The sequence below is a fragment of the Varanus komodoensis genome, unplaced genomic scaffold (genome assembly GCF_004798865.1).
Source record: "Varanus komodoensis strain SLA01 unplaced genomic scaffold, ASM479886v1 scaffold4, whole genome shotgun sequence".
NCBI classification, from domain to species: domain Eukaryota; kingdom Metazoa; phylum Chordata; class Lepidosauria; order Squamata; family Varanidae; genus Varanus; species Varanus komodoensis.
Window position 1 is genome coordinate 50,633,161 of NW_025335941.1, and position 21,133 is coordinate 50,654,293.

The 21,133-nt window shown below is 43.8% G+C and overlaps 1 protein-coding gene across 5 annotated transcripts in view; it reads left to right on the forward strand.

The window, feature by feature from the left end:
• ALKBH8 (alkB homolog 8, tRNA methyltransferase) overlaps nucleotides 1–21,133 on the forward strand; it is a 67,925-nt gene that overhangs the window by 31,377 nt on the left and 15,415 nt on the right. For 4 of the 5 annotated variants that reach the window (XM_044442225.1, XM_044442227.1, XM_044442229.1 and 1 more), the window contains 4 exons: nucleotides 10,188–10,294; nucleotides 15,164–15,315; nucleotides 16,348–16,604; nucleotides 18,776–18,967. In XM_044442225.1, coding sequence (XP_044298160.1) covers nucleotides 10,188–10,294; nucleotides 15,164–15,315; nucleotides 16,348–16,604; nucleotides 18,776–18,967 — 708 coding nt within the window. The remainder of the gene's footprint in view (nucleotides 1–10,187; nucleotides 10,295–15,163; nucleotides 15,316–16,347; nucleotides 16,605–18,775; nucleotides 18,968–21,133) is intronic. The other variant, XM_044442228.1, reaches the window with a different exon arrangement.

The following is a 21,133-nucleotide window of genomic DNA, read 5'->3' on the forward strand; positions in this document are numbered from 1 at the left end:
CCATGTTTGATGATGTTAATCAAGGTGATGACTTTCATTATCTTTGAGGATATTTGTAAGGAGTCCTCTAGCTAAAAATGTTTTTTCTTTTAAATGTACTAATATATTTTAGACCTGAATTCAAGAAATATCAATCATATTCCTAAAGTGCAATTAAAACAAACAAATCCTATTTTGTTCAATTTTATATTTAACTATAAATAGGTGAACTGGAAGTTTCTGTTTAGAAATATATTTTGAAGGTAAAGAGGTATCACGTCTTTATGTTGGCCATTTAGAGGTCCTTCTAACAAATGTAGACTTAAGAGCTTAATCCTGTGCATGTTTAGACAGAAAAACTTCCCAGAGAGCTTCAGTTACGGGCAGTATAGAAATGAGTTAATTAATAGTTCTGAAACTTCTAACATACCCCAGTCACCCATGGCTACCTGAGAAATACAGAACAGTAGAACTGCACCTTAAAATATGAAAGGCCAGTAAGCTGCCACCCTGTGTACATTTACTTGTGAGTGAGTCCTATTGTACAAGAAGCAGCAAAGGAAATAAGGGAGTTCCTTTTGTCTCATCTATAAGAATCTTAACAAGGCTCAAAGGGAGACAGAACGTACTGATCTGGCCGATCTAGTATTGTTCACACTGTAGTTGGCAAACCCAATGTTCTCAAGATGTTCCTGTAGAACTCCCTTCTTCCCTGAGCATTGGCCATGTTTGGCTGGCTGATAGGAGCTGGAGTCTGACCACATCTGGAGGCAGTGGTGCACCAAGATTTCAGACAGGTGTTTTTCCTAGTCCTACCTGGAGATGCTTGAGAACTTCTGCATGCAAAGCAGGTGCTACCAACTGGGCTACACAGTAGCTTGGAGAGGACATATGGCTGGAATAGTGCTATGGGGAAAGCAAGGAGCTTGCCTCAAGAGAAATCGGGGAATGCAGGTATTTATTCATTTAATCCCTACATTGTCCAAAGCTTTTTGGGCAGTTCACAACACCTATAGCTGTGAGCCTGGTACCCCCCATAGTAGGACAAGAGGTTAGCTGTTGCTGTAATATAATGTTGGCTCTTCGGTTTTAGTCTGTCCCTGTTTTGTCCCATTTGGTTGCTGTTTCAGCATTTTATGCTGTATTTTTAATTCTCACATTTTAACCCTTCTTTGAGAATCCTGATGGAAGAGCAGGTGTACGTTTGTCTAAACCAAATACAGTAAGTAAAGGAAGATGTGAGGTCTTGCTTTGCTACTGTCAGTTGTGCAGAACTGCATTTTTCTTCAACATCAGTGAAAGTAGAGTTCCTAGAACATCAGCAGGGGGTCAGGAATTGTTCATTAGCTTTTGTCAGTCGAAGGAGTCTGGTGATCTAATCCCCTGATCTGTATTCTGCCCCACAAAAATAACATTCTCCAGGAAGGCAAGTATATAAAATTATGGGAAGGGAATTCAGCCTCATGATCATTTTTAGCTGTCATTTGCTACAGTATAGAAAAGGGCAGAGTTGTGCTTTCAAATGGATCAAGGTGTTGGAGCATCTTCAGTGTGTGGAAAAGCTAACAGCGCAGTCCTATGCATGATTGTGCAAGAGTCCCACTGCATTCAGTGGCTTTGGTTTTTCTCCAAGGCAAAAGTAAGATGACTGGTGAATGGATAAGAGATTTTTGAAATCGTGATCATGTGCAGAAAGTTGATACACACCTTTTTCTTTTTCTTTTTACTTGTTATCCTGTCCATCTTTCAGGGAGCTTAAGGTGGTGAACATGGTTCTCTTTCGTGCCTTGCCTGTCCTTTGCAGCAGCCCACAGTCTGAACTCTTGGCAAACACACCACGCACTGAGTGCCATGCACTGAACAAGCAGCACCGCTGTCCAGCGCTGGGAACAACTGCAGTGTGAGCACCAATAGAAGGAAGGTCTACTTGTGAAGGGCTTGCCAGGAAAGCAGCCTGCCCACCACCACTTGCCGGGCAGCATACCTCTTCCATACTAGCTGCTGTAGCTGTCATGGAAGAAGGTTGCCAGGTGGGCAGCCAGGGCTCTCTGAAGGTTCACGGCGTTCTTTTAGCTCTGCTTGCTTTGGAAGACTGTGCCAAGCATGAGAGGAAGCCCGTGAAGACTTGCGGGGACGAATTCTGATAGGGTTTGTCCCAACACTAACTGTGAAGGAATGTGTAGACCATACTTCTTGAAACTGGTGCTTTCCAGATGTGTTTTATTAAAACTTCAATCAACCCTTAGCCAGCCTCTCCATGGCGAGAGATTTTATGGAAGTTGTAGTCTAACACATCTAAAGGTACTCAGTTGGAAGATGCTGGATAACAGGAATACAAATAATTCCATCCCAATACCTGGAATGTGATACTTGGAGATGATTCTTGCTGTTACCACCTCATCATGCTCCATTTGGGTTGCTACACCCAAATGGCTTTATGTTGGCATAGCAGATATGCAGGCTTATGCACAGTCATCGCAATATCCCAAGAAATGGTTGTGTATCTCACACAGTAGTGTTGTTGGGGGTGTGGGGGTTTCTACAATATCTTATAGGCTATCCTTCCTCAGCCTACCTTCCAAATATGCTAGGCTACATATATAAAAGGAAAAAATTGAAGAGGGCTGGTTTAGACATATCCATGGAGGATTACATCTGTTAATGTCCAATGAATGGTTGTTGCCATTGTATGTGATTTAACAAAGCAGTATACTTAATACTGGGATGCAGGTGGCGCAGTGGTTTAAACTGCTGTGCTGCTGTGCTGGTTGATCAAAAGGTCGCCGGTTCGAATCTGCACAACAGGTTGAGTTCCCGTTGCTCCTTCCCAGCTCCTGCCAACCTTGCAGTTTGAAAGCATGCAGATGCAAGTAGATAAATTGGTACCACTTTATCTACTGGGAAGGTAGATAAAGTGGGAAGGTAACAGCATTCTGTGCACCTCAGTGTTTAGTCATGCCGGCCACATGACCACAGAGACTCTCTGCGGACAAACACTGGCTTCCTCGGCTAGGAAACGGAGATGAGTTCCGCCCCCTAGAGTCAGACATGACTGGATTTTAATGTCAAGGGGAAACCTTTACCTTTTACCTTTATACTTAATACTGGATTCTGCAGCAAAAATAGGGAAGAACATCGTTTCCATGCCCTGCTTGTCAGCATTCAGAGGTAAGTGGCTGGCTGATATTCAGAATAGTATGCTGGACTAGATAAACTGAGGTCTGATCTGGTAAGGCAGTTCTTGTGCTCAATGGGTCAGATTAGGACAGAAGTAGACTCTGCCTCCCTATATCAGTGCTGAATTTATGAGTAAGAAGGTATTTTGAAATTTCTGAATTCGCAAGAATGACATACTCAAAATGAAGAGCAAACAGCATTCAATGCTTCTTGCTCCTACAAAGGAAGCAACAGAGGAAATGGTTGGAAGCCTTTTATAGGAAGCTGAACGTGGGCAGTTGAGCGAAATTTAATAAACATATTAGGCAGTACTGGAAGCCTAACTGAATTGTTGGCTTTGTAATTGTAGAAGGTGCCCATGGCCTGCATTACTTTTCCTGGAGGGATTAAGTTCTAGCTACACCATTTGGCATGAGAGAAATCAAGAAGCAATGAAAACCATTTAAACTCTTTGCCTCGGGAGCTGAAGCTTTTTGGCTGTAGATGTGCAATAAAAAATACTTTGTGGCTTAGAGTAAGCAGGTTCTAATTCCGTGTAAGCAAGTAGGGAAGAAAAGCAGGGAGAACGCCTAACCAGACATCACGAGAACTTCAGATAGAGAATAAATTGTAAATATGTGGGGACTTCTTAGTTATACCTTGTCAGAAGATAAGACTAACTGAAGATGCTTTCTTCTTGAAGCAAAACACAAGATGACACCCTCTCCCCATTCTATATACAACAGTAATTTATGTATTTATAGACTTAGGGCATATATTTTCTGTTCTGCAGCAGAGACAAACATTTGGGGAGCTACCCTCCAGCGTACATATGCTGCCTAAGATTATTATTATTATTCAGTCTAGCTAATGGTAGGGCTGGTTCTGTTGGATGGTTGTTGCCTGCACTCTTGATTGGAAATTTAATTGTCCACTCAGAAGTATAGGAACTATCCCTGGAAAAAAGGCATATGCTTCCTTCACACTTTCCTATATCTTTCTGAAGTTCCTCTCCCCTTGCAGTGTGCCTTTGCAGCCTTCATACCCACGTAAGATCTGTCATATATACATTTCTGGAAGGGCTCCTGAGTCTTTTAACAGCTGTGCAAGGCAGAAATGCAGCAGGTAAAGGTGTTCTATCTCTGAGGTGTGGTTTTGCCCCCTGGTCTAAGACAGTCATGCAATGCAGCTTCTTGGAGTCAGCATCAAGTCTGGGGTTAAATCTACCTGTGCTTGAACAAAAATGAAACACCTGGTTCCCACAAGGTTGAGCTACATACTCCAAAAAAAATCAGAATGCTGCTTAAAATACAGCCTCTGTGTTTGGTTGCTCCTCCCCTTTCAGAATGTTTAGTTCAGCTGTCTTCAATCTGATGCCTTCCAGGTAGTGGCCATGCTGGCTGGGGTTGATAGCAGGTATAGTCCAGCAAATGGCAGACAGGTTGTATGTATTTCACTGCATCATGGACTTTTACTAGCTGGAGCGATGGAGTGACATCAGGACTTGAGATATGTTGTTGGATATGGACCCCAAGAGGGCTGATGTGCTTTCATAAAGACTTTTCTTGCAGGGACAATTTTACCAGCTCTCTTACTATGTTCTCTCACATGGCTGAATTGACAAAAGAACCTTGCAATTGGTGAAGTTTTCCCTTCTGTGCAGCTCTTGAAATTACAGGAACTAGGCACCCCATATGCAGCTTTGAAACTTCGAAGTGCTCTAAAAGGGCTTTGGCAGATGGACATTTTTAAATGATGTTCTGGATCATGGTATATAGTATTACTATAGCAAACTTTGCCAATATGGCTCTGTTCCTTTCAGAGTTTGGTTGTGGGCCTCTGTATCTTTGCCATGCATTACAGGAGCAAGAGTAATTTGCTTCTAGCCTGTCCCTGCCTTAATCTGCCTGCTGTCGGCCCCCGCTGCTGTCCCCTAGCATGCTCTGCTTATATCTTAGGGAGAATTGATCCATATTCAACTGGACCCCTTTAAGTACCGTCAAGACTATTATAGCGTAAACATTCCTGGGCTAAGCTTTGGTAGAATATGCCATTAATTCATCTTTTGAAAGCAACATGATTTTAGAGGGATATGGTACTGTGGGGAAATGCTGCCTGGATTTTGATTCATATTTGTCAGGGGAACTAAGAGACACATAAAACTGTTCCATGGGCAACTTTTGGCCCATCGGCTCCCTGTGGCTTTTTCCTGATATGGAGCAAGTGCATGAGAGTGATAATATGAATGATGGGGGTAGACGTGAGTATATAAAAGTACTCACTCAGATAGATTGAGACTCTGTTTCAGTGCTTGAACTGCTGAGGTGGATTGATGAAGGAAGCCACAGCCTCGAGTTTACAAGAGCTAAGCAGGGCTGTTGAGGGCAAGACACTTTGGTGGGTCCACATACGTTAGAGGTGGTATGATGGCACATCAGAGTTCAAAACAGTTCAGGTTGTGCCTTGCCTTTGCACAGCCTCTTGTAGGAATTTCCAAGCTTTGAGGTCCCACAAATCTTGCAGAAGAAGAGCTGTGTGCAGCCCGGGTATCAACATACTCCTGTACCCATGAAATGTTATCTTATTAAAAGTTATGCTTTGCTGGGTTTTTGCACTTCTTTTTTAAATCCTGACTTCATATCCCTTATTCTCTGTGGTAGTGTAACGGCAACTATTAACACAGTTAAACAATGACTCACTTTATATAGCCTTTTTAACAATGATTTCCCTGCTGTCTCTTTTGTGGCCCACCAGAAGTAATTTCATCTCCATGCAAGCAGCCGTGCAGAACTTCTCCCACCCGTCGTCTTTTTATAATGATTCTGCACTCCCCTTTCTGCATTATTTTTCTCATGGCTTATGCAAAGGGAGCACCGATATGAATGCGAGTACCTGCTTAGATATCTGGGCATTTTTGAAAATGGCTCCACGTAGTCCCTCGTCACAAACATTGGCTCCAGCGTCATGCTTACACTGCAGCATGGTATTCTCGGCTTCATACGCAACTCTCACGCGTCTGGGGGAAGGGCTGGCTGTGAAGACATGCAATTCCCCAGCCCCTTCCCGTAGTCACAAAGAAAGATTGTAAGGGAATCAAATCATCCAGCATCACACTACCACCACCACAATTTTTTATTATTGCCTGCGATCCCTGGTGATGCACTATGGCAAGCTGGAAATTTGATCTTTATTGACTTTGCCACCTCTGAGAATAAAGAAAATGGGTAGGGACAAAAATAGTAATTGGAAATAGCTCCACTGGAGGAAAGCTGTCATGAGACAGATTGATTTGGCAGTGGCAGAAGTAGCATTATTGATTGTGAGTTCCTTAGCGAATTAAAAAGAGGACCAGAAACCTTAATGTGTTGCCTTCTTTCCTTTGTATGTGTGGGTGTGAGACAAAGAGCTGCAATTTAGAATGCTCTCCTAGGATAAAGACTTAAAAGAGGCATAGCAGTGTTATTTGCCTCCTTCAGCAAGTGGCCTCCGGAGTGGGTGAGAACAGAGTTCTTCAAAATCTTGGCAGGATTAATGTATTATGATAGTTACCATTGTTGTTGTGCTACAAAGAGCAATAGAATGTACTTTTTTTAAAAGAGGAATCTTTATGATATTATTGGAAACTAGAGATTCTCTGCCAGTTGGTGTCAACAGTACTGAGTTAGAGAGTCCAGTGTTCTGACAGTTTTATGGCAGCTCCTCCTGCTCCTGTTTGAGGACGGGGGAGTGGAGGAGACATCATACATACACATTGCAAGTGTAATAGTGCAGGGCAGACTTTCAGAATCTCATTCCTGGATTGTGCCCTGGATTATGGAATTTTTTTTAAGGCTACTAACAGAAAGATGAGAAAACATTGTTCTATTTAGCTTGTGTTCTATGAAGTTATGCTCAGTGCACAAGCCATGTTTGGCTAAGAATGGGCTGAATCAGTTAGATTTGTGTTCTTCCATATTTGATAATTTTAAAACTCAAATGATTTGTCTCTCCAACGTTGAATGTTTGAACTTTGGCAAATTCTTCTTAAAAATGAATGGAAACCTAATTTGATAGGCAACAACTCTGCCAAAGGCACAACTCTCCCCAGACAGAGAGGACCATGAAGTCTCTGCCTGCTGTGTTTAAGATTAGGAGCCAGTTATGGAAAAAAATAGGGGAGACAGCTGTATCTAAGCAACAACATAGCTTAATGTACAGATGTCTCAATTTTTCTTGACCTGGAATATGAACTGTGGTGGGTTTGGGTCAATTCTTATCAAAAAAGTGAAACAAAATTGTTACCCAACTCTACTGGGGTGATATAAGCCTCTTGTTTTCCTCCTCGCCTGAGATTTTAGCAAGGCCCTGGCAGGCCACAATGCATGGGAAATAGGCAGTGTTAGCCATGGTGGGACACATGTCGTCCAAGTGACATGCTGGTTGCTTTGCACAGTTCTGGTTTTTGAGCTAACCAGGTGATGCATGCTTTTTCATATTTGGACCTCCAAATGTTGGCATGAGGTGGTACCAAGCATGCAACAAGACCTCCTTCAAATCAACCTTCCCCTGACCTGAAGTCCTCCAGAAGTGCTAGAATATGCCTCCCATAATGACCCGCCAACATGGCCAGTAGCCTGTAGGGTACCTGAACTGAGGAGGATTACATGGAAGAGTTTGGGGTTGTCCCCGGCTCATATGGAATGCCAGTATGTTTGGTGCTTTGTTATCAAGGCTGATAAGTGGTTTAAGATTTGCAGAGGCAGCACTAGAAAGAACAGAAGGGGGCAGAGTACATTTTGTGAGTAACAAATATGTGAAAAGTCCCCTTCCTTCAAGAAACAGCAAGGTTCAAGCAGTGCTGGGTACTGTCCCCAGCCACTCTTTATCATGCTGTTTTACCAGCCAAAAGTATGGGATTTGAAGCTATGTCCTGCTTTTTCTGGCATTTGCCAAGGACTGCCATCTGTCAATACGTTGCATAATTGATAGGCTGCAGTTAGCCCTAGTAAGGTTGCGCCTCTTTGTGGTAGCTTACCCCAGCTGCTGCTTTGAAGCCAGCTTGTAGCTAACCAAGGATAAACACAGCATCATTTTTGGCAGGGGTCCTCAAACCTTTTCAGCAGGGGGCCAGTTGAAAGGTACCGGTGCTGGGCGCTGGCCGGAAAGGTGGTACCGGCGGTGCGCGCGGGCGGGTGCACGGGGTGAAAGGAGGCAAGGTGAGGCGGGGTGGGCACACGCCACGAAGCGGGCGCATGAGGCAGCGGCTTGCTTGCTTGGAGGTTGTTTTCTCTGAGCGAGCAAACCGCTGCCTCCCTGTGCATGGGGCGAGGTGGGTGGTGGTGGGTGTGCACATAGGCGCGGGGGGGTCCAAAGGGGCATGGCAGGCAAGATAAATGGGCATGATGGGCCAGATCCGGCCCCCTGAGGACCCATGATTTTTGGCATGTCACTGAAGGAATAACATTGTGTTAGCATCTGCCATTCTTAGTTACATAGTCGCAGGCCTGACTCTCTTCACCATCCCTTGAAATCCTCAAGAGGCACTTGGTTCAGAATCTGAATGCAGTGTCTAAGGCTCCATTCTTACATACTGCTAGCAACAAGGAAACTATTTCTCAATGCGTGTATATCAAACACAATGACAAATTGAGTCTGTCATACTTTGGGCACATCATGAGAATGAAAAAGGCCTAGAAGAAGACCATCATGCTAGGGAAAGTTGAAAGCTCAAGATGGAAAGGGAGACCAAATGAGAGATGGATTGACCCCTTGTAGGAGCCACAGCTTGGAATTTACAAAGCTAAGCAAGGCTGCCATGGATAGGAAGATTTTCATTCATAGGATTGCTGTAAGTCAGGCAACATAGCCGAGCATGTGCCTTCCATACAGAATGTTCCAATTATAATCCCTGACATCATATATATGACCATACATATTGGACTTGGTCACCGTGATGGATGACCTTTTTGGGGAAAGGGAGTGGGAAAAGTTTGGCTCTGTTACTTTTCAATCCCTTGGTGGTTTTTGATACTGTTGAATATAGTATATCCATGGATCATCTCTGTGAGTTGGGAATTGGCATTGTTACAGGTAATTATGCTCTTACATAGAAAAAGTTCCAGAGAATTATATTGGGTTTGTTGTTGTGCCTTGACATCCCACCCCGGGAGTTGTACTGTCATTTACCACTTTGTTCCCCATGTTTTTAACATCTGCATGAAGTAGTCATAGAGATTTACTGCAGTGATATTTGTTGGCAACGCATGTTCTGAAGTGGTGCTTGAATTCCGTTATAGGCTATGGACACCATAACAGTGACACCACAAGCTGTTTCTCTTCTCTACCCAAAGTATTTTTGACATGGACTTCCTTCCTGTGCCTGTCAATGGAAACTTTCCCCTGCTCCTCCAAGCTATTCTGAAGAAAAAAAAAGATTTTTCTCCCTGAATGGCAACTGGGTGGAATGAGTCAGAAGCACCACCTAAGATCGTAAAAGACATTGACATTGTATTTAGGATCTGAGGATACTGAGCAGGGGCACTGTTGGGCTGTGCTGCTAGGTGGGGCATCTCCTGAATTTGAGGGATAATATAAGAAGAGCCCTGCTCAACCAAAGGTCTTTCTCAGTCTACCATTTTGCTTCCTCAGTAGCCAACCAGATGCCTATGCAGAGTCCAGAAGGAGGCCGTGAATGCAGTGTCACCCTCTACCTCGTGGTCTCCTAGGTATTCAAAGGCATACCGCATCCGGTATGGGAGATAATATCCAGCCAAACATGACTAGTAGCCAATTGAGAGCCTTACTTGAATCGCCTTGTAAAACTGTCTAAAGAGTTGGGAAGATCATACGACCAGGAATGTGTGTGCACTATGTTTATCCATATCATTTATATCTACATCTACCTATCTATGTGTGTATATCTTACACAAACACAGACACATCTGTGTCGGGGGCATACTTCCCTGTGCATGCAGACAAACATAATCCAAATGCAGCCAGATTATGCATCTCTTGATTACTTTATTGTTAATTGCAAGAAATAATAGAGGATTCCATCTTCTTTATTTTTGCAGATAGTTATGGATTTTAAACATCCTGATGGGCACGCGGTAGCAGTTGTGCTTCCACAGTGTAGTTTACTAGTAATGTCTGGAGAAGCCAGGTATCTTTGGACCCATGGGTAAGTGTTGGCATTCATGAGTTAATTATATTGCATAATATAGTCCACATTCTGACAGAGTAGGCGAAGAGGGCAGGAAAGATGGAGGAAACGGGCTGAAGGGCAAATGCATTTGTCCAGAAAAAGTTTTTGCAAAAATGAGGACTAAAGGATAAAAGTTGAAAGGTGTCATCATGTGTTCTCCAGAAGAGGTATGGCAGCCCCGCTTCTCCCCTGAGAGGAGCGTTCTCCTCATGAGCTGTTGTTGATCATGTGGAGATTTCGGTTTGCATTCAAGCAAATGAATAGAACTCCCTTTTAACCATGGCTTTTGATACAGCAAGGCCAGGGACATGGAAGGGCGAGGTGCATGAGGGAGAATTGGATGGGGCTAGTATGTGTGGCACCATGCCTGTTTCCAGATTTAGCCCTTGTGTTCTGCAGAACCTCTAAAGAGGGCGCTTGTCTTCATAGAAAAGGAGGGCTTGGAGGAAGAGAAAGTGGTAATGGCACACAGGTATTCTGGGAAGAAGTTTCAGTGATGATTTATGAAAATGTTATCCCACGATTCCTCCAAGGAGCTAAACATGGTGTGCATTTTATCTTCACAGCAAGCCTTATGAAATTGCTTATTCTGAGAAATAGTAACTGGACCAAGGTCACCACTCAGTGCGTTTAATGCCTGAGCAGGGATTTGAACCTAGGCTTGATCAAGGTCTAACACTAATCACCCCACAACAACAGATTTCAATGGTAATAAAGAAAAAGAGTAGAGTTGGAGATCTTTCTGGGAGAAGGAGACTTGAAGGTGTCAGAGCTAGCACAGGGGTGAGCAACTTGCATTCCTCCAGATGTTCTGGCCTACGACTGCAGTCGTTTCTCCTCACTAGATAAGCTGGCTAGGGTTGAGTGGAGTTGTAGGCTTAAACATCCACAGTATGCACCCCTGAGATTAACATCACAGAAAGGGATAAATTTATGAGATGGGCCGCAATTGCTCTTGCAGACATAAAGATATGCATGAAGGTTTTTCATCCACCTGAATTAACTTTACCAATTTAGATAGGCTTTAGAAAACAAATTAGATACTTCACATAATGCAGAGACAGTGAGGCCTTTTGTGTGAGTGTGTATTTGTGTGTTCTAACTTTGCATACAGAAAAATAAGATTGTTTGCCTTCCTGTAGTTCATTCTGGCAGGGATAAACTCGGATCGTCAGCACAGATGTCTGTAATGGTCAGAATGCTTGTCTTGCTGGGAGCCTAGTGCTGCTGACTTTGAAGTCAGCAATTCTGTATGGGCTACACCACTGGAGAGCCAAATTCTTTTTCCAGAGGCAAATTTTGCTTTAATGTAGCCATTTGACTATCAAATTGAGGAAAAGACTGGGTACAAGATAAAACTGGAGTTTTGCAAGATTTCTCTCAGGAAGCTCACCCAGTCTGTATTGCCGCCTGCTCCTGCAACAAAAAATAGATGCTACTGGGAGTAGCTTTTCACTGCTTCCCTACTATTTTCTTTTGATTGCCTTCTCATGATTTTGCAGAATCCTTGCATTTTGGCCTTTCGGACTATATGTATTTTATTTATTCATTGGATTTCTATCTCACCCCATTAGCCATAAGGCTCCCTGGGGGGTTACAAAGGCAAAAAATGCAATAAAGATATAGTGAATCACAGTAGTCTTCCCCCTATCCCAGTACTGTCAATCCTGACAGTGTCTCTTCCAGGATTTCAGGCAGGAGGCTTTTTATCATCCTACTGAAAGATCATATATGTGATGTCAGGGATTATACTTGGGATATTCTGTATGGAAGGCACATGCTCTTTCACTGAGCTGTGGCCCTTCTCATGTGCCAAGAGATCTGTTTTGGCTGAAGCTGTATACCGTTCTTATTTCAGGAGCTCTTGTTCTGAGTGCCAGTTTACGCATTATACTTTTGATAATGATGGGTTACAGAACTGCTAATTTATATTCTGTAATTACCAAAAATCAACATTTGAAGCACTAATTGACAGAATGTTTTTTACCTCAAACTCAGTATCTGAGATAAAAAATACTGATACAGTATCGGTATCTCAGAATCAAGCTGAGACCAACCATTGGTTTGTCTTGCTCATTCTGGTTACTTGGAGTAGCTGCAGCTTTTGAGGCTTTGTTTCTTTCATGTTGTAAAAGAATTGTGTGCCAAAGTGGCCAACAAGTCATAAAGCCAAAATCAAAGCAGTCACAGAGTAAAGGCGAGCATTAAGTTGTAGACAAATCAAACCACCAGAAATGCTGCTTTCAGTGCTAAGAAAATGCAGGCTTCTCCCACACAGTGCATTTCTGCTCTGATGTAACCATGACCAGAAAGAAAAGTGCTTAACTTGGCCTCATTCATTGCACTTAAAAATATTTTTGCTAGTAGGAAACAATGAAAAGCCAAGGCTGATTAAAACAGTTCCAAGCATTCTACCCGTCAAACTGAAATAACAAATTAAAAACCAGACAGAATAATAAATTGGTGCAGCAGAGGGTTAACGTGCTGAACAGGGGTTCCGGAGATCCAGGTTCAAGTCCACACTTAGTCACTCAGTGCATTGGGTGATTCGGGTCAGCCACTGAATCTTAGCCAAAATTACCTCAAAGGGTTGTTGCATGGAGAGGAAGAGGACCAGGTAAGTTTTCTTTGCTTCCTTGCAAGGGGAAAAAGATGGAATATAAATGTAGTAAAGGAAGAAGGTACCATATTTTTCGCTCTGTAAGACGCACCTGACCATAAGATGCACCTAGGTTTTAGAGGAGGGATCCATGGAAAGCTTGCTGATAATCACAGGCACATTCCCCATCACTTCCCCATGGGCTTCATTAAAAAGACGGGTTGCCATTTGAAAACACACACCAATCTGTGATTAACAGCTCTCACCTGCGCTGGAGGAGGGGGGTGGAGCAGGGCGTGCTGAGCACATGCTGGCCAGGTGTGCAGCCGGGCTGGCAGTGTGCTGGCAGTAGTCTTCCAGGTGGTGCGGCGGCAGCGGCAGGTCTTCCTGGGCAGTGGGGATGAGCAGTCCGTCTCTCCGTGCGGCCAGCGGGTTAAAGCCCACAGTTCCTCCTCCTTCACACTGTTCCCCCTGAGCGGCACAGCTCTCACCTGCGCCGGGGGGGGGTGGTGGAGCAGCACGTGCCGAGCGTGTGCCGGCCAGGTGGTGCCACGTGGTGCAGCCGGGCCGGCAGCATCCCGGGCATCGGGCACACACACATTCGCTCTATAAGACGCACTGACATTTCCCCTTACTTTTGAGGGGGGGAAAGTGCATCTTATAGAGTGAAAACTACGGTAAATACCAAAAAATCCCAGGTAAACAAGACAGATTTTACTCGGTGCCCTAGAGGAAATAAAGCACCAGGCAGGTCTCACCTTCTAGGGAGTTCTGCAGACAGGATGCAACAACCTAGAAGGCCCTCTCTCTCTGCTGGTCAGCTGCCCAGCCTTCATAGATGAGCGCGCCTGCAGGAGCGCCTCTGGCAACAATCTTAGCTGCTTGCGAGCTTCTTTCCCAACCCTGTGCTTTCTGGTATTCGCTTAGGGATCTGAGGATGTGGTCTGCTCACAGATTCTTACCACTATCATCCTTGAAATTGTGGTGATTTATCTTGGAAAATGGGGCATGTGAGGAGCAGAATCCTGATCCCAGAAGCCTGTTGAGAACATGATTGTGCTTCCAAACAAGGCATAAACTCCTGGCTGTCCTGGTTTTGAGAGAATCATGAACTACCCAGGGCAATCTCAGGACTGGTCCTGGAGCATTTCAGGCGGTGGGGTTTCAACATTCATGCTGAGGTTGCTCAGTCAGGAGGGACTCAAGATTAAATGTCTGTTGTGTCCACTGTAGACCAGTCTCAGTTAGGATTTTGCCCTGGCCGTGCAGCAGGACACATTCTCAAGCTGGTATCCTGCCCTGGTGGAGTCAGTGCTCCGAAGGTGGAGCAGTTGCATCTGAAGCTGCCACCATGCACAGCACACTGTCTTTGTCAGCCTTCCCCAACCTTCTGGCTTCCAGACACATTTGGAGTGCAGCACCCAGAATTCCCAGTCAACGGCCCTGCTGGATGGGAATTCTGGGAGTTGCGCTCCAGGTGCCTCTGAAGGCCATTCGAATGGGGAAGCCTGGTCTAGTTAGTTTTGGACAGTCTGCCACTGTAGGCTTCTATAAGGGTAGAGAACCAGTTAGAATTTATTTTTATTTATTTATATTTATATTGCAATTTATATCCTGCCTTTTTCCTACAAAGGGCTCAAGGCAGCTTACATCATTCTCCTCCTCCATCTTATCCCCACAACAACAACCCTGTGAGGTAGGTTGGGCTGAGAGTCTGTGACTGACCCAAAGTCACCCAGTTGGCTCCATGGCTGAGCGGGGACTAGAACCCAGGTCGTCTGAGTCCCAGTCCCACGCTCTTAACCACTACACCACACCATGATCTGTCTTGGACACCTGTTAGAGCCAAATGTTTTCCAGAACTTTCCTGGTGATTTTCCTTCCTCATCTGTCACTGTTGAACCCCAGTGGAATATAGAAATGGCCTGAGACATTGATGATACTGTTCTAAGTCCCCCCTCCCTTGTGGTAAAGCTTGATCAGTATGAGAAGGATTATAGTTGTGTGCCAGACTCAAAAGACAGCATATGTAGAATAAAATGCATGAATTTTTCCTTTGTGTTTTTTATTGTTATTGAGGTATTTGCCATATATATTCAGGTGCTTGTCTCAGCATTTCATAGTTCTTTTAGGAACGATTTCATCAAGTACGTGTGTCACATCTGAAAAATATGACATTAAAGCCTTGTGAGCCAAACAAAAATTATTGAACGGAAAAAGCCCCTAACCTCTGTTTTATTTTAAAGCATTACGCCTAGGAAGTTTGACATTGTTCAAGCAGCTGAAGGACAGAAAACTGGAATTGTCTCTGCGGACACTGGAGATTTAACCTTAAACAAAAGAGAGAGAAGGACATCTTTCACTTTCAGGAAAGTGAGGAGAAGCCCCTGCACTTGCTGTAAGTTTCAGAGCTCATTCTTAATGCCTGTACATTCATAGGCATAGTGGCCACTCCAGGCTAGACCACAAGGTTCTGCCCCAGGCCTCTGCAAGGACAGCACCCACAGTGCCAGTCATGCAGTACCTTTAAAAAATCTTTTAAACAGAGATCAGATGGCAGCCCCTTGTGGCTCATGAGGTGCCATAGCAAAAGGGCTCCTACACATTTGCCCTCCCGCCCCTTGTGGTCAGCGGCAGAGGCCCTTCTCTGGGAACCCTCCATGAAGGATATTAGGAGGGTGAGTACCCAGAGGAGTTCCTTCTCTGCGGTGGCGCCCAATCTATGGAATGCACTCCCCACAGAGGTCCGCCTGGCGCTGTCGTTATTTGTTTTTCGGTGCCAGGCCAAGGCCTTTTTATTTAAATGCTATTTTAATTGTTAAGGTTTATTTGTTGATTTTAAACTGACCAGGCTGTTTCCACTATTTTATGTATTTTATTTATTCTATGATTTTTTAAAAAAATTATATGTGGGATTTTAATGATTGTAAGCCGCCCCGAAGCTTATGCGATGGGGGCGGCATATAATATGTCTAAATAAAATCAAATAAATAAATAAATATTTGGAGGGGATTGCAAGTAAAAGGAGGACTCTCACACATAGGTAGAATAATGCCTGTGATGTTTTAGATTCTAGCCATAGTACTGTCCTATAGGTGCTGGTATGCAGGTGAATCAAAGTACTGTAAAAGTATTCTCTCAATCCTAGCATCCTGATCTATTATACTATCCCCACTAAAATTGATGCTTATTTTTGAACTTGTCAAAAGCTCCAGTTTAAGGGGAAGATCACTTCCTAAGGAATAGGCAGTTTTGTTATTGGACCTGCTAAAGTTGCGATTTAAAATAAGAATTCAGGATTTGCCATTCAGTTTGCAGGTTTGATGGTTTTTGCCAGTAAATAAGACCAATCAAAAAGGACTGTTCTGATATAGAAAGGGAACTGTTATATTCCTTTAAAGAAATGCATCTTGGTTTTTTTCTCCCCCAGCTTATTCTTCTGTATGTGACAGTCAGAGTCAGGGTGCAGGACCTTCGTTCCTGGATGACGAGGGAGAAGCCGCAAAGCTAGAGGAAAAATATGTCCATGAAGTGTATGAAGAGATCGCCACGCACTTCAGCAGCACCAGGCATAGTCCATGGCCACGAGTCGTTGAATTCCTTGGGGCCTTACCTTGTGGGTCCATTGTGGCTGATGTTGGCTGTGGCAATGGAAAGTATTTAGGAGTCAGCAAGGACTTGTGTATGGTAAGGCATCCTGTTATTTGTTTTTCATTCTCCTTTGAAGAGGATGGTTTGCAGGTCAAGCACAGTATCCGTTTAGGGTTACTCCATCTTTTTCATTTTTCCTACATGGAAAACTTGCCCTTTCTTCCTTGCTCTTCCCGGCTTTCCACCAAAAAGACCTTCAGGGTAGCTTACAATTTTGTTCAGAAGGTTTAGATGGCCTCTACCCTTTTCACAGATTCATTTTCACTTTGTAACTGGTGCTAACTACAGTTTGCCATGACATCCAAATCAGCAAACCACAGTGACCTCTTGTGCTCCAAATTGGGCTTGGACTATATTCTAAGACTTAGATTATATTCTTGGAAAGCTTTCAAGTTGGGTTTGAAAGGCAAGTGCTATCCATACTTTGGAGCAGGGGAAGGAAGGGAAAGCAAACAAGACTATGGCTTTTTTCCAATCCTCCAAACTATGGTTTTGGAGAGTCATCCAAATTAAGCCAGTATTCAAACAATTATTATATTTCTTAGCACTGATGAAACTATTGCATTGGTCCAATATAACGACCAAAGTGGTTAAGCTGTAATAATTTGAAGCACATAAATAAAAGTACAGAACCAATAATTATTTTCCACAGACCATACATCCTAGTGGGAATAAATTCCTTTGGTAACCTGCTTGAAAGCAGAGGCCCTATACTTTGAGGGAAAGCATCCCAAGGAGATGGATGAAAAGGTCTGTGTCTTGAGCTTTGGAAAGACAACCACAGTGTTTGGAGCAGAACTGCATCTGGGGGATTGGAATATGCAGGGAAGTTTCAGTAATGGAAGGTACCTCTGTTAAAGGCTCTGTAGGACTTAAAATGTCATCACCATTGAATTGGAAGCTCAACTGGTAATTGATATAGATTGTTGTACCAGCAATTGCAACTTCCCAGTGCATCTGTGTTGTCATGCATATGATAGTCTAATATGACAATTTGCAAATTGATTTCACGCTTGCACTTTTGGGAAAATTGGAGAATAACAGGTGAAAAAGATCTACTGGAATGCCTGTTACTGCCTACCTGCTGGCCAGTCTCCCTGGGTGCGCATGTCTCTGCTGTCCACGGCACACAATCCCTGGTAGCTTCTTCAGTTTAGTCCTAAGGTGCTTCGACATGAGATGATTTCCAAACATCCTGCCCTATTCATAGAATAAGAGTCCAAATGCCATATTGTTTGTTTTGGTATCCCTTCCATACTTTGCCATCACTTTTGTCTCCACCCCTCCCCCCCATACACACAACAAACAAAAGTACTGCTAAGGAAAACAGGCTGGAATAGTTGCACAATGTGTTATTGTCACCATTAAAAGCTGTCCATCTTGAAGCATCCTGACTGTGAGTTCCAGCCAGGGATCTCCTGGTTGTACCATGAAAGAAGTCCACCTTGCTTCCTTTTTCTTTTGAATTCTTTCTTTTGAGCATGTCCTAAAATTGCTACCCAGAATAAATCCAACCATGATAAAACTAGCCAGTTGGCTGACTGTGCTTGAATTCAAGCTAGATTTATTTCCACCACATAATGATACCTGCCTGGAGAAAGCTAGATGTAATTATCTCCTGAAAAGTCAAGAAAATATGATTGTGCAGGTACATTTTTTTCAGAAAATGCTTGAAGATTAAAACCCTAGGAGTTATCCTTCATTCTACTTTCTATAGTTACTGTTGCAGTGCAAGGTTTGGGAAGGGTCCAGTAATCTTGAGACTAGAATGGGCAAAATGGGCAGCTGCTGGCTTCTAAGGGGGCATGGCCTGAAAGCCAGAATTACTTATTTGCCACACAGCTTAAGTCCCTCATAAATGTCAGGACTGTATAGTAAAGTCACTGCTTCCTAGCATATGTACTTGCATGTGAACAGGAAAATCCATATTCTATTCATAGAGGTGTAACATTCCAGTTCAGAAGCTCCCTCTCACTTTTTGAAAACAGTTCAAATGACCTCATATGTTGAGCCACATTACTTAAAATTAGGCAGACTTCTAGGGGCTGGGTGAAATTGCTTGGGTGCTGCTGGAGCTTCCGGGGGTAGGGGGGCGGTGACTCACAGAACTGTAGGTGGTAGCCTTCTTAGTGAAGAACCTTCCAGACTGACTTCACCCACCCAGGCTGTCCTGTTACAGCTGAGTGTTACCTATTACTTAATTATAGTGTTTCCTCTGGCTGAATGCAAATGCCTTGATCATAACACCAGAAATTATTACTGGTGTGAATCATCAAAGACAACTCCGGCTGAACTTCAGCAAAACCAATATTCATGGGGAAGACAGCCATCCGTCAAGGAAAAAAGCTGCAGACCACACAACCTGCCATGTGACCCTTAAGCCGGCTTGCTGTCATCAGGTGTGGGGAGAGCCCTTTTCCATTCCGGTACTGAAGTCAACTGCCAGTCCAGTTGGTTTGTATATATGAAACAGGAGGTGTGTCATCTTGCTTCTTGTCTCACGCATCAAAATATCGAAGGTGGTCCTTGATTCTCTCCCTTTCCCATCCAGTCAAGTGTCATGGCTCAGATGGAAGTCCCTTAGAATGCCCCACTCCATTCTATTTTAACTATCCCACAGATATACCTTTCCTGGCAGAATGGTTCTGTTGGCAGAATATCTGAGAAGTATTCTGCTAGCATATCTGAGCTGTTCAGCCAGTGTCTGTCGCAGCATTGACATAACTTTCATTGATGTAGCACAGCCTACCCAATCTGGTGGCCTCACAGGCATTTGGACCACAACTCCCAGAATTTGTGTCCAGCAGGACCATTGACTGGAAATTCTGGGTGTTGCAGTCCAAACATGTCTGGAAGGCACAAGGTTGGGGAAGGCTGGTGTAGGAAGTTGCCACCAAATTCAGTGGACCCTCAGCCAGAAGAACTTGAGTACCTTAAGTATAGTAAACTGCTACTTTGAAAGGTACTTGAAAGGACCATCTGAAGCTGGGGTCAGCACTGCCAGTGGGCACTGATGGACCTCCAGACTCTAGCTGAGACACCCATCTCCCCAGGGTTGTTGTTGTTATGGCTTTACTTTAATACAGATGTGTTCCTGGAATCTGGAAATGCTTCAAAGCAAAAGTAAACCCCATCTTTGTTTCCCATGAAGGTCTCTGGATCCACGTGGACCCAGAGGCATTCTGGGTAAAGAAGGTGGGCAGCTGAAAGCACTTTGCTCTGAAGCTCGCAAATGGCCTGAAAAAGGGTAAAAGAAAAAGGGATTCTTGGGTTTTCAGGGGTGATTCACAGGGGTGGCCTGAAGGTTAGGGAGCACTGGGCACTGGGTGGAAGAAGATGCGAGTAGGGTGGGGAAGACAGTGGGACTGTGTTTGGATTTGAGGGAAAACTGCCATGCCATGGGGAAGCATGGGAACAGCACAGGAGTGGGGTTGATAACGTGTTTTGTGTGTGCGTGTCTGTGTGTGTCTTTAGGGTGCCTTTGTCTGTGTATATTTTGTGATGATGTCCAAAATGAGCTCAGTTCCAGAGACCCCTGATCTAAAACACAAGCCATATAGGCAGTCCTAACATGGGGTTATGAAGAGGTGGGCATGACTTTGCGACTGAACAACAGAAGGATCTGTGGAAGGGATGAGGGAAGGTTTGCTTCATCTTTCTTCTTTTACTTCTCCCTTCTTACTGCAGCCTGTCATTAATTTTTTTCTAATTTCTCTCTCCAGCAAACCCTCATTCAAGAACTGGAGTCTGCAATGTACTTAACATCCCCAATGAACTAATAATTATTTTCATGCTACAACATTCAGGCATAAACACGTCTGCTTATAAATCAGTAGATTCCTTCTGGTTTAAAATAAATTGCTAGAAGCAGATACATTATAATTCCAGCCAGACTTTTTAATAACAACTTATACTTTATAAGTGAATAGAAAGAGGCAGAGATAAACGCATCTGCCAATTATAATGATAATAATAATAAACCTTTCACTTTGAAAGACTCCAGTTTTTTTACGATGTGGAGACCGAGCGAGATAGAGATAGAGGGAGAGAGGGAGAGAACAGTTGTTGGTTTTCTGCAGCAGAATACTGCAGCAAAGATAAAGAGTGATGGTTTTTCGACAGGTATAGACCGGCAGCCAGAACAGCTGGTTGGACAAATTACTGTACTGTTTAGAACTCTCACCATAGGCTAGAACTGTTCTGAAAGTTATGTAAAACAGGGTGGTGAACTAGTGCACACTTTCTTGTGATTATCCATTTATTCCTTATAAAGCACGGTACAGTTATTAAAAGACAGGGCAGTGCCTCCTAGCCGGCTCATCTCTAATAGACAAGATTCAAGAGGAAAAGGGAATGTAGAAGGAAGAGGAAAGAAAGCATTGGAATAGCTTCTTCTGCACTGGCTGATGTTTAGAGCCAGCCAGGTCTCTGACTTTCATCCTTTTCTTTAAAGGAAGCAGTGAAGCAGCTTCCTAAAGGCCCTAGTTCCCCTGTGACTCTCTTCATCTCTGTGGTCTACCGTACACAGTATATACCTCCCTGGAAAAAAAAACACCTCCCTGCAT